The sequence below is a fragment of the Pelodiscus sinensis genome, chromosome 30 (genome assembly GCF_052426305.1).
Source record: "Pelodiscus sinensis isolate ZL-2025 chromosome 30, ASM5242630v1, whole genome shotgun sequence".
NCBI classification, from domain to species: Eukaryota; Metazoa; Chordata; order Testudines; family Trionychidae; genus Pelodiscus; species Pelodiscus sinensis.
Window position 1 is genome coordinate 14,628,623 of NC_143081.1, and position 13,805 is coordinate 14,642,427.

Below are 13,805 nucleotides of genomic sequence, written 5' to 3' on the forward strand. Positions count from 1 at the left end.
ATGTATCTAGAAAATGAAAATGCCGATGGAGTAAACACAATCAGGCTGTGCTTTTCCTTATACAGGCAGTCCCCGGGTTACGTACAAGATAGGGACCATAGGTTTGTTCTTAAGTTGAATTTGTATGTAAGTCGGAACTGGCTCCAGATTCAGCTGCTGCCACTGAAACTGACCAGGGGCTGACTACAGGAAGCGGGAGGCAGAGTTGCTCTGCCCCCAGCTTCCTGGAATCAGCCTGATCAGTTTCAACAGCTACTGAATCTGGAGCCTGGGACAGAACAGCTGGGGCGCTGCACGGTAGGTTCCCACAGGACCAACCCGACAGCACCCCAGCTGCTCTACCTGAGGCGACCAACAACAAAAGCCTGGTCTGCTGGGGGGGGGGGCGCACTAGCTGCACCCCCTCCCCCCCCCAGCAGACCAGGGAGACCCAAGCAAAGCCTCACAGGTCTTTGCTCCTGTCCCCCTGGTCTGCTGGGGGGGTCCAGAAAAGCCGCTGGACCCCACCAGCAGACCAGAGACACCCAAGCATAGCCGCCGCCTAGGCGGCTTTGCTCGTAAAGCTGCCCAGGTGGCCGCTTTGCTCGGGTGTCCCTGGTCTGCTGGGGGGGGGGGGTCCAGCGGCTTTGCTGGATCCCCCCCAGCAGACCAGAGAGACCGGAAGAAGTGGTGACCCGCCGCCCGTGAGCTCCGGGGCGAGAAAAGCCCTGTTCGTAAGTGCAGATCCAACATAAGTCGGATCCACGTAAGTCGGGGACTGCCTGTACTGGAGTAGGTAACCCATCTCTCCTGTGGAAAAACAAAGTTGTCAATAAACTGAGGAAGCCTCATCTCGTGAAGAGGTCGAGCTTCCAATATAGGTGAACCAAGAGCATGGAGCCCTACTGAATTACCGAAATGTCCCATCTAACTCTCCTGAGATGTATATAAAGACTTTTCACCGGGAGGGGGGTGGGGAGTGTTGGAATACCTAGATCTGTGTCATATCAGCAAATGCAGAAGAAATACAAATCACTCCATCGCAACGGAAGGGTACCATGGGTCTCTCCACCACACACCTGGAAGGTCTGATTCTGAGTGTGGGTGCGGGCATGTTCAAAGCTTTGATCAGTCTGGTAGGAGAACATTAGCCATGTGAACAGGGCAAACTCATAGGCACTTGTTTGGTGCCACCACGAGGGCACGTACCTACGATCTCAGATGGGATTGGGATTGGGTGGCTTGTGTGTGCTACACTGCTATTTTTGGCACAGTAGCTCGATCAAAGATAACATGGGTACGCCTCCCACAGCAGAAAATCCCAGTACCCAGATGCAGTATAGACGTGCCCTGGAAGGCACAGACCCAAACACCAAAGAGCCTGTGGCCTATAGGAAGGTGGATCCCTCTCTCCTCCATCAAAGCAGATTCAAAGAGAAGTTTGCACCACTTGACAGATGAAACCAAGCAGCAAACCACCCTTGAAAACCCTGAAACACACGACCCCGGCAAGTTCCTGATCTCATTGACGAGAGTTGAAATTGCATCGCCGTCCTGTGGGCGTACACAAGCAGAACTGGGATGGGAATGCAACCCCACCTAAAGATGTATAAGAAAAAGAAAAAAAGAAAACAGTCGAGAGGGAAACAAGAATTGAGAATGTGCCGGTGGAGAAATTTAAAAAAAAATGGAAAAAAAGAAAGAGATGTATTGAAAAAAGAAGCTAAAAAGAAAGAGAGAGAGAGAGAGAAATTGCTTATTTGTTATACTTAAATGAATCACACGAGATCTTGTATAGGGGAAAAGGCAGTACGCCGCATTTATGGAGAATACAACAGTTGCATATGCTTTTCAATCATTCACACTCAAACACCATACACACACACAGTCCAGAGTCTGGATCAATCTAGTGGCCAGCTGGGGGCTGTCTGCCTAGGAAATACCCCGAGTCAGGTGTGTATAATCTTGGTCGTAGTAGGATCGGGCAGTAGGAGGAGGACTTAGCGATCCTCGCTCCAAACTGGAAGATACTAGGTGCATACACCCTCGGTCGTAGTAAGGCTGAGCACAAGAGGAGAATTTCGCGTTTCTCGTTCTGACCCTGCAAGGGATTTACATTTGACAAGGGGGGCTGTCTGGCTGGGGAAATACCCCGAGTCAACTATCGAAATTTGGTGTATGAACCCTCGGTATTAGGAGTGCCGAGTAATACTGAGGGAGGCTTAGCATCTCTCCCTCTGACCCACTCTCCCTCTGGCCCAGAGCGGGTTAAGATCAGCAGCAGGAGTGAGAAGAGGAATTTGTAAACCCCGGCATTGACACGGGCAAATATGAGATCTTAAGAAGTAAAGGAAAGATACCTTTAACAAGTATGAACAAATGCAGAAGCATAGTTTGGCAGTGGTAGTCTCAAATTAATGCTGCAGTAGGTTAATTGGGGAGCATATAAACAAAAGTTTGGGATAAAAAAGAGTCATCTAAGTGTAGCTGCAGGACAACTGGAGAAAGTGAGGGGAAAACTAAAAAGGAGAGTCAAGTTTTACAGGGCATGATAACAAGATGAACCCTGATGTAAGGTAGAGCCCCTCTGGATCATAGCTGTTGTATTAAAAGATTGTTTATGTGTGAAAGTGGCATGTATGTGTTGAGATAAGGTGTAAAAGTTATTGCTCAGAACCAGATGGCCGAAAAAGAAGGGTGAACGTGGGTGAAGACTAGATGATCTTGCATCAAAGAAGCCAACTATAACCACCAGTGCGTATACATAGTAAGGAGTTATTGGATTATTGGCAGATGGATGGCCTTAAAGTGGAGCTGGCACCCCCAAAAGACGATTGATTACAGGATGAGCTTTGGAGGTGTTTTGGGAACAAGAGATAACACTCCGGTCACAGGCTGACACAGCAGAATCCGGTGACTTCAACAGAGAAAAGGATTATAAAAGCAGGGTGCTTTGCTAAGGAACTTTGGTTTCGTCTTGCCACCTACTCCAGAGAAGTATCTGATCGATTGACCGACAAAGGCCCTGCTCTCCCTCTGTGTTGGATCTAGTTGGCCACTAGATTAATTCAGAATCTGGACTGGTAACTATAACACCATCTGGCAGAACTGTGTGTGTGTATGATGTTTGTGTGTGAATGATTGAAAAGCATATGCAACTGCTGTATTCTCAATAAATGCGGCGTACTGCCTTTTCGCTTATAAACGATCTCGTGTGCTTTTTTAAGCATAACATATTTCCCCCAAATATTATGAGCAATAAAATACAGATATGACTCAAGAGAAGCAGCACATCCTTGCTGTTAAAGGAGAGGCATCAGAGCCAATAAGTCTGAAATCTCTTCCTCGCTTTTTCCCTACATACTTTATCATGTGTTCTACCTTCCAATCTATTCATCCACCGATTTACGATACACCCATGTCAATTACGTCAACACTAAGAGGGGCAGTAGTAGATTGACACCGGTGTATCATTAATGGGACACCCCAAAATGGAAATTTAGTATAAAACAGACAGAGAGAGAGAGAAATAAAAGTTATTTTGTTCTGAAATTTTTACTAGCAATAAAACTCCCAGCATGAAAAATAAACTGCACAACTGAGAAGTGAATATACTAGATCCATTCACGGAGGGTGAATCTGTATGTGGATGTCCGGGATGCGTAATGCTACTGTCCATAATCTCTGTTTTCCACAAGTTGGGAATAGGAGACGGGATCACTAGATAAGTACCTCTTCTGTTCACTTGATTACCTCTTCTGTTCATTCCTTCTAGGACATCTGGACTTGGACGTTGTCTGAAGACAGGCTATTGGGGTAAATGGTCCTTCCATCTGACCCAGCTGCGCCATTCTTATGGTCTTATATTCTGAATCTGAGAGCCAAGTGTAGTGCCTATCTTTAAAAAAGGGAAGAAGGAGAATCCAGGGAACTATAAACCTGTCAGCCTCACCACAGCCGCTGGAAAGCGAGCAATCCTTGGGTGTGTCTAGACTACACGGTTTTGTCAACAAAACTCTACCTGCGTCTACACTACCACCGAGTTCTGTCGACATAATGTTGACAGAACTCAGCAGTTTTGTCGACGGCGGTAAACCTCATTCTATGAGGAATAACGGGGCTGCCGACAAAGGGCTTTGATGTCGGCAGGGGAGCGTCCAGACTAGCGCGCTGAGCAGACATACAGCTGATCAGCTGTTTGTCGGCTCAGCGCGGCAGCCATGTAAATGTAAATGAAGCCGCGATCATTTAAATCGCGGCTTCATTTGCCTTTGCCTATGTGTCTAATCTACATGCCTCTGACGACAGAGGCATGTAGTCTAGACACAGCCTATCTGTCGACAAAGTCTCTGTCGACAAAAGCCTGTAGTCTAGACGTACCCGTTGATACATTCATTCTGAAATGCTAGAAGGGCAGGAACAGTCAACATGGAGTCATCAGGGCAAGTCATACCTGACCAACCTGACTGCCTTCTATAATGAGAAAGCTGGCTCTGTGTACATGGGCAAAATGCCGTGCCCTGGTCAAAACACCAACCAGTACGAATTTGTTACCTGCTTCACCTGCCCTGAATGTGAAGAGGGTGAGGCACACTTGTGCTAATCTGACTGAAGCTTTCCCCCAGATACATCACTCTGAGGCACACCACTTTAGGTGAGACTAAAAAAAAAGCTGAGAATCTGCAAACAACACATTTTAAGGGATAATACGGGAGCGCAAATAGATGAAAGCAGAGTCAGTAAAATGCAAATAAAGCAAAACACCCTGGTTCTATTGACAATGCAGGAGCCATGTCTCACCCTGAGTGATGAAACCAGCTGTTCGGCCAATTCTTAAGGCTGCATTTGCTTTGCTGCTTGGGTTTCTCAGGTTTCACAGGCTAGAAATCCCGTTAGCCTGCGTCCAGCACTTCCCTCAGTTCAGAGTTCGTTCCCCAGTTTCTTTCCAGGAGTCCTCTTGTGTGGGGAATGAAGAAGGACCGATGAGCGCAGTCCCCGCCTTATATGGCTTTAGCATGGGGCGGGAACCCTTTGTTTCAAAGCTTGGTTCCCAGACCAGTGTGTGGAAAAACACAGACATGCCAAGATGGAGTCCAGAGACACGGGGCCTGCTCCCCTGCCCTTGAAAAGCGAAAGCGATGATTAATTACAGGCTCTCTGGAGAGTCATTAGCAAGGCTCATTATGTGGGAGACAAACTTCTCCTAAGGCCTATTGTTTCCCCTCATGATTCATTACCCTTAATAGGCCCTTCACAAAGAACAATCTAGACAGCAAGTCTCCTCCCTCCTGTGAGTGACCAGGCGTAACTATGTGAGGGTATGTCTACACTACCCCGCTAGTTCGAACTAGGAGGGTAATGTATGCATACCGCACTTGCTAATGAAGCCCGGGATTTGAATTTCCCGGGCTTCATTAGCATAAGCGGGGAGCCGCCATTTTTAAATCCCCGCTGCTTCGAACCCCGTGCAGCGCGGCTACACGGGGCTCGAACTAGGTAGTTCGGACTAGGGTGCCTATTCCGAACTACCGGTACACCTCGTGAAACGAGGAGTAACGGTAGTTCGGAATAGGAACCTAGTCCGAACTACCTAGTTCGAGCCCCGTGTAGCCGCGCTGCACGGGGTTCGAAGCAGCGGGGATTTAAAAATGGCGGCTCCCCGCTTATGCTAATGAAGCCCGGGAAATTCAAATCCCGGGCTTCATTAGCAAGTGCGGTATGCATACATTACCCTGCTAGTTCGAACTAGCGGGGTAGTGTAGACATACCCTGAGTTTGGTTTAAACCAGGCCTGTTTGGCTTAAATTGACTAGGAAACAGTTTAAGGTCCACCAAGAAAAGTCACTCAAACTAAAATAAGAGGGTATGTCTAGACTACAGGGTCTAGTCGACAAAAGTGGACTTTTGTTGACAAAACTATACCTGCGTCTACACTGCCAGTGAGTTCTGTCAACATAACGTCGACAGAACTTGGCAGTTTTGTCGACGGCGGTAAACCTCATTCTATGAGGAATAACGCCTTTTGTCAACAGAGTTCTGTCGACAGAAGGCATTATTGCATCTATACTGTCCTTTGCGTCTACATTCTCATGTCAACAAAGTGGCTTGCTTGTCAACAGAACTGGATGTAGTTTAGACGCTCTTTGTCAACAGAAGCTTTGTCGACAGTATCTGTCGAGACAAGCCTGTAGTCTAGATGTACCCAGAGTGACTACAGGAGGTTGCACTAATTAAATCAGATTAAAAACCAATTTAAATTAAACCAGTATGAAATTCTCATGCAGACAAGGTCTTTGCAGTCAAATTCCCTAGGATGCTTAAATTTCTGCCCATGGGCAGGCATAGCTTCAGACTAGATGTGATCCATGTAATCACAGGATTCCTGCTAGCTAACTTACCCATGGGGCCCAATCTGGTAGGTGAGCTCACCCCAAAGATTGGGATAGAAGAAGGGACTGTCTGGCTTAGTGGTTACGGTCTTCAGCTGGGATGTGTGCGCCCCTGTAGCCAAGAAGGCTAATGTTCTGTTGGGGTGCATTAGGAGGAGCATTGCCAGCAGATCTAGGGAAGTGGTTATTCCCTTTATTCGGCAATAGGAAGGCTACATCTGGAGTATCATGTCCAGTTCTGGGCCCCCTGCTTCAGAAAGGATGTGGACGCATTCGAGAGGGTCCAACGGAGGGTGACGAAAATGATTCAGAGGCTAGAGCACATGACTTCTGAGGAGAGGCTGAGGGATTTGGGCTTCTTTAGTCTGCAGAAGAGAAGAGTGAGGGGGGATTTGAGAGCAGCCTTCAACTCCCTGGAGGGGGGTTCCAGAGAGGCTGTTCTCAGTGGTGGCAGATGGCAGAACAAGGAGCAATGGTCTCAAGTTGCCGTGGGGCAGGTCTAGGTTGGATGTTAGGAAAAACTATTTCCCTCGGAGGCCGATGAAGCACGGGGATCATTCTGGGGTCACCAAATCAAATACTCTTTGAAACAAAGCCTGAGATATGAAACCACAGCTGATATATACTTCCTTCTGTCCACCCCGGGTGGCCCTGCATCAGGGAGAGCAGGAAGGAGAGGTGGTGATCTGGGGAACAATGGGAGCCTAAGTGATTAAGCAAAGCAGGGAAATGTATCAGGGCCCAAAAATGGGGAAGAACAAAGCCCCCAGGGAGACTCAATGCGATTTTATTTTTAACTCATTCTTTGTCAACACGGGTGAGAAATATTTCAGTGCAGATAGCACATTTCAGTGTAGGGTGAGGGATGCCGCTGTGATGCTCAGCAGGCTGAGATCAGCAAAGTCAGCTAGAGCTCTGGGGTATTCATTTCCTACGCATTTAAATTCATTCATTTTGTTTTAACTCTTGTTTCTACAGATTTGGGTCAGCTGAAGGAAGGTGAGTCCTAGGAGCTATGAAAATTGTGGCTGGACATTTTCAGTCTGCATTTCATACTTGAATCTATATCCATATTGATATTCAAATCAATAGAGATATGAATATTTTAACGTCCCCTCGACCCTACAAAGACATATGAAGAGGCAGAACTTTCCACATGGCAGGAAACTGACACACCCAACCCTAGACCGACTTGAATTTTTTTTGTTTTTGGAGTTACAGATCTGCATAGAATACCACTCAGAATTCTCCACTTACTAGAGAGGCAACTTTTCCCGTCTGATTTTCAGAGGCGCAATATAAAACAAATGGCTGGAGACAGTGGAGAGGGGAAATTATTGTACTCAGTAGGAGTGGAACAGTCCCAGAACCAATCAAAGGATTTTAAGCTTCTTGCAGAATTTGTTGCTAGTCCCTATGTCCTAAGCAACGAAGCAGAGAGCTTTCATGAAAGATATGACTGATTAAAATGTTCACTTTGTGGCTGTGTCTAGATTGCATCCGTTTTCCATAAAAGGGATGCAAATTAGACACAGTGCAATTGCAAATGAAGCGGGGATTTAAATCTTCCCTGCTTCATTTGCATAAACATGGCTGCCGCTTTTTTCCAGCTCGGGGCTTTGCCGGCCAAAAGCGCCAGTCTAGATGGGGATCTTTCGGAAAATAAAGCCTTTTCCGAAAGATCCCTTATTCCTTTTTTTAAGAATGAAGTATGAAGAATGCCTCTTGCAGTAATATCTGTTGCTTGAAGAAATGTGTGTTAAATGTTTGAAGGACGAATGCTCCAAAAGTGGGTGGGTAGGTGGAAGGAAGAAAGGCTACGTCTAGACTGCACTGTTAAATTGAAAAAACATACGCAATTTGAAGTACGCACATTGCGTATCTTTTTCCGATTTACTTTCAAAAGAGGCATTTCTGAGAATTTGGAATGTGTACACGCACCAACTTTTAGAAAAAAGTGCTCTTTCGACATATCCCTTTTTCCTCATAGAACAAGCTTTCCGGGGATGGCGAAAAAGCATGTCCACTTTTTAAAAATATTTTTTTTAAAGTGGACGCATTTCTTGGATGTGGTATTGATTTTCCGGGATACCTCTGGTATCCCGAAAAAGCAATGCAGGCTACATGTAGCAGAAGGAAGGAAGGAAGGAAGGAAGGTCAAGAAGGGAAATCTATTCTCACACTCTCAGATGAGCCATCTGCTAAAATTTATCCTTTTAGATTCCAAGCCTGTTTCTAAGGGCAACCACTTTATGAACGGCTTTTCTCAGACAATCCTTGACCTCCTTGTTTCTCAGGCAGTAGATGATGGGGTTGATCATGGGAGTCAGGACTGTGTAGAAGATGGAGAATGTTTTGTGAAGGACGTTGGAAGCATTAACAGTTGGCACCACATAGACAGCGATCACAATCCCATAGTAAAGTGTCACCACAATGAGGTGGGAGGAGCAGGTGGAAAAGGCCTTTTGCCTCCCTGTGGTGGAAGGGATCCTCAGGATCATGATGATGATACAAACGTAGGATGCCAGAGTCAGTAGACAGGGCACAAGAGTCCACAGGGCAGCGACAATAAATGCCAGCAGATACAGAATCAGGGTGTCATCATAAGTAAGCTTTGAAATGGGTGAAATATCACAAAAGAAATGGTCAATTTCATTGGAATCACAGAACGTTAATTGCCACACGAAAATATTTACTACGGTGCAGCCCAAAAAGCTACTGATCCAGGCCCCGGCCACCAGCTGACAACACACCCGGCCGGTCATCAGTGCAGCATAACGGAGGGGCTGGCAGATCGCTACGTACCGGTCGTAGGACATGGCCGCGAGCAGCAGATTCTCTATAGCTGACATGACACCAAAAAAATGTGATTGCACAAAGCAGCCCTTAAGAGAGATGGCTCTGTTCCCGGTGAGGAGACTGGCCAGCAGCCGGGGCAGGATGGTGGAGCTGTAGCAGGTTTCCACACAGGCCAGGTTCCCCAGGAAGAAGTACATGGGGGTGTGAAGGGGCCGATAAGCGACAATGAGCGCAAGGATGAGGAGGTTCCCGGCCACAGTCACAAAGTAGATCAAGAGAAACACGGGGAAGAGCAGAGGCTGCAGTTCGCCGACATCCCCAAATCCTAGGAGGATAAATTCAGCAATAGGTGTTCGGTTTCTTCCTTCTGCTTTCTCCATCGTCTGTAGCTAGGAAAAGAAATCCATGAAATATTGAGGGAGTAATTGCAGGCAGATTGTCACGTCAGTTACACTGTCTGCGAACTGGCGTAGGGGACTGCAGATTGTGACGTCAGTTACACTGTCTGCGAACTGCCCACCACCGCATCTTTCCACTAGAAACATCAAGTTGTCTTTAAACAGTGACAGACTCGAGTAGTAAATGGGTCGGGCTTCCAATGGACGTGAACCAGGCGCATGGAACCCGATGGTATTACAGAAAGGTCCCATCTAACTCCCTTAACGTCTTGTAAACATGAAATGCAGACCTATAGGCTGGAGGATACAAATATTTTCTTCCTATTAGGGTCAGATCAGCAAATGGAAAAGAGATAATAAAAATCACTAGAATGGAAGGGCAAGACTTTTTGAGTTCACCCCTGGTTACTTCTACCCGTGAGAGGTGAAATTCTCCGCTTGGGTAGACAGACATCTCCTAGATTTCCTCCAGTGAAGAGGATAAAATTACCTGTGTGAACATAGCAGCTCAGGCAGTTACTTCGAAGAGCCACCTGTCTCAGTCCCTAGGATCTCACATGAGATTGGCCCATCAGACTAACTAGTCTGAGCTGCTGGGGCCGCACTGCTATTTTGAGCTCAAGAGATTGTGTGTGTGGCTCTCCCGGAGCAGGAAATCGCACTGCCTAGATGCAGAACACATGCTCTATCATGCACAAACTGACATACCCAAGAGGCTGTGGTTTTCCTGACTGCAGACACAGCTGTCCTGTATCACAGCAGATATACACCCTGGCTACGTCTATGCTGGCACCCTTTTCCGGAAATGCTTAAAACGGAACAGTTTTCCGTTATAAGTATTTCCGAAAAAATCGCGTCTAAATTGGCAGGATGCTTTTCTGGAAAAGCACTTTTTCCAGAAAAGCATCCGTGGCCAATGTAGACGCGCTTTTCCAGAAAAAAACCCCGATCGTCATTTTCGCAATCGGGGCTTTTTTGCAGAAAAGACTACTGTGCTGTCTACACTGGCCCTTTTCTGGAACAGTTTTTCCGGAAAAGTACTTTTGCCCGAATGGGAGCAGCATAGTTTTTCTGGAAAAACACTGACAATTTTACAGTAGATCGTCATTGCTTTTCCAGAAAAGCAAGTGGCCAGTGTAGACAGCTGGCAAGTTATTCCAGAAAAGCGGCTGCTTTTCCGGAATAAGTGGCCCAGTGTAGACTCAGCCCCCCAGTTCTTATCTTAGTTACACAATCATAGAACTCCTGGGCAGGAAGAGACTTCAGGAGGCATTAAGTCCAACCCCCTACCCGAAGCATGACCAACTCAACTCAATCATCCCAGCCAGGGCTTGGTGCAGCCGGGACTGAAACACGTCTAGGGATGGAGATTCCACCCCCTCCCTAGGGAACCTATCCAAGTGCTTCCCTATCCCCCTAGGGAAAGCGTTTTTCCTCATCTCCAACCTAGACCTCCCTCATGTCATCTTGAGACCATTGCTCCTCATTCTGCCATCTGCTACCATTGAGAACAGCCTCTCTCCAGCCTCTTTGGAACCTCCCTTCAAGAAGTTGGAGGCTGCTCTCAAATCCCCCCTCACTCTTCTCTTCTGCAGACTAAAGAAGCCCAAATCTCTCAGCCTCTCCTCATAGGTCATGTGCTCCAGCCCCTGAATCATTTTCATCGCCCTCAATTAGATCCTCTCCTATCCGTCCACATCCTTTCTATAGTCTGGGGCCCAGAACTGGACGCAATACTCCAGGTGTGGCCTCCCCAGAGCCGAATAAAGGGGAATAATCACTTCTCTAGATCTGTTGAGAATGCTTCTCCTAATGCAACGGAATATGCCGTTAGCCTTTTTGGCTACAAGGGCTCCCTCTTCACTCATCTCCAGCTTCTCATGCACTAGAATCCCCAGGGCCATTTCTGCTGAATTCCTACTTAGCCGGTTGGTCCCCAGCTCGTAGCAGTGTGTTTTGCATCAGCTTTACATGGGTTTGCACAAGTGCAACTGTGATTTTTTAAAGAGCCTGAGGGAATTCGGTGCCCGACTAACCTTGAATATCTCATTCATTTGGGATCCTAGCCTTTATAGGCTCTCTTGAAAATCCCCACGTTAGTACCCTATGGTCTGACTTGCTCTCAATATTCTCTTCACAAAAATAGCCAAGGATCCAAAACCTCTTCTAATGACACCATGGTTGGGGACCATTCCATGGATTTCTCACCTAAAAAGAATGTCTCAGGTTTGGGAATCTCCCTCACAGCCTCAGCTATGAAGACCCAAGCAAAGAATATTAATTTCTCAACAATGAACTTACCGTGTCTGAGTGCATCTCAATCATCCAGTGGCCTCACTGGTTGTTTAGCCAGCTTCCTGCTTCTGATGTATTTAAAAAACATTTTGCTCTTACTTTTTGAGGTTTTGGCTGGATGTTCTTCAAAGTGGACAGGGAGTGTTTATCCTTCCAGTAAATTTAAAATATATATTGTTTCGACTGGGGACATAGATCTGCATGTTACCTTGCTAACTGTGCATAGAACAAACTTCGTTCTGCAGAAGGATGGGAAAATGGTTGGAGGAAGCATGCGGTGAATATGGGATGGGAAAATTGGAGATGGATCTCTGTATTGTGGAAGATGAATGTGGTTTGTTTGGGTGTGGATGGAGCCATGTAGATGGAGCCATGTAGATTAGGCTGATCGGCAGAGGGAAATGAAGCCGCAATTTAAATAACCGTGGCTTTATTTAAATTTAAATGTCTGCTGCGCTCTGCCGACCAGCTGATCATCAGCTGTTTGTCGGCAGATCGGGGCAGTCTGGACGTGCCGCAGTTGACAGGGAAGCCTTTGTTGACCGGCACAGGTATGCCTTGTGAAACCAGGTTTCACGTCGACGGAGCCATGTAGTTTAGACACACCCTTTATAATGACAAGTATCAGAGGGGTAGCCGTGTTAGTCTGAATCTGCAAAAGCGACGAAGAGTCCTGTGGCACCTTATAGACTAACTGAAGTGTAGGAGCATAAGCTTTCGTGGGCAAAGACCCACTTCGTCAGATGCATGTAGTGGAAATTTCCAGAGGCAGGAATAAATATGCAGGCCAGGATCAGGCTGGAGATGACCAGGTGGATCCAATCAAGGAGGATGAGGCCCACTTCTAGCAGCTGATCTGGAGGTGTGAATTCCAAGAGAATAGAAGCTGCTTTTGTAGTTAGCAAGCCATTCACAGTCTTTGTTTAATCCAGAGTTGATTGTGTCAAACTTAAAGATGAACTGTAGCTCAGCAGTTTCTCTTTGAAGTCTGGTCCTGAAGTTTTTTTGCTGCAGGATGGCTACTTTTAGATCTGCAATTGTGTGTCCAGGAAGATTGAAGTGTTCCCCTACAGGTTTTTGTATGTTGCCATTCCTAATATCAGATTTGTGTCCATTGATTCTTTTACGTAGGGACTGTCCTGTTAGCAGTGGGGCATTGTTGGCACATGATGGCATATATTACGTTGGTGGATGTGCAGGAGAATGTACCAGTGACAGTATGGCTGATCTGGTTAGGTCCTGTGATGGTGTTGCTGGTGTATATATGTGGGCAGAGTTGGCACCGAGGTTTGTTGCAAGGATTGGTTCCTGAGTTCGAGTTATTATGGTGCGGTGTGTAGTTGCTGGTGAGAATATGCTTCAGGTTGGCGGGTTGTCTGTGGGCAAGGACCGGCCTACCTCCCAAGGCCTGTGAGAGCGAGGGATCATTGTCCAGGATGGGCTGAAGATCACTAATGATGCGTTGGAGAGGTTTTAGCTGGGGACTATAGGTGATGGCCAGTGGTGTTCTGTTGGTTTCTTTCTTGGGCTTGTCCCGTAGCAGGAGGCTTCTGGGTACACGTCTGGCTCTGTCAATCTGTCTCCTCACTTCCTCGTGTGGGTATCGCAGTTTACAGAATGCTTGTTGAAGGTCTTGTAGGTGTAGGTCTCTGTCTGAGGGGTTGGAGCATATGCGGTTGTACCTCAGTGCTTGGCTGTAAACAATGGATCGTGTGGTGTGTCCGGGATGGAAACTGGAGGCATGCAGGTAAGTATAGCGGTCGGTAGGTTTTCTGTATAGGGTGGTATTGATATGACCGTCACTTATTTGTATCGTGGTGTCCAGGAAATGGACCTCCCGTGTAGATTGGTCCATGCTGAGGTTGATGGTGGGGTGGAAGCTGTTGAAATCATGGTGAAATTCTTCCAGAGTCTCCTTCCCATGGGTCCAGATGATGACATCTTC

General features: G+C 46.9%; 1 protein-coding gene across 1 annotated transcript; it reads right to left on the reverse strand.

The window, feature by feature from the left end:
- Nucleotides 1-8,584: 8,584 nt before the first annotated feature.
- LOC149521267 (olfactory receptor 8H1-like) lies at nt 8,585-9,547 on the reverse strand. Its single transcript, XM_089774423.1, has one exon. The coding sequence runs from the start codon at nt 9,545-9,547 to the stop codon at nt 8,585-8,587; it is 963 nt and encodes a 320-aa protein (XP_089630549.1).
- Nucleotides 9,548-13,805: the final 4,258 nt, after the last annotated feature.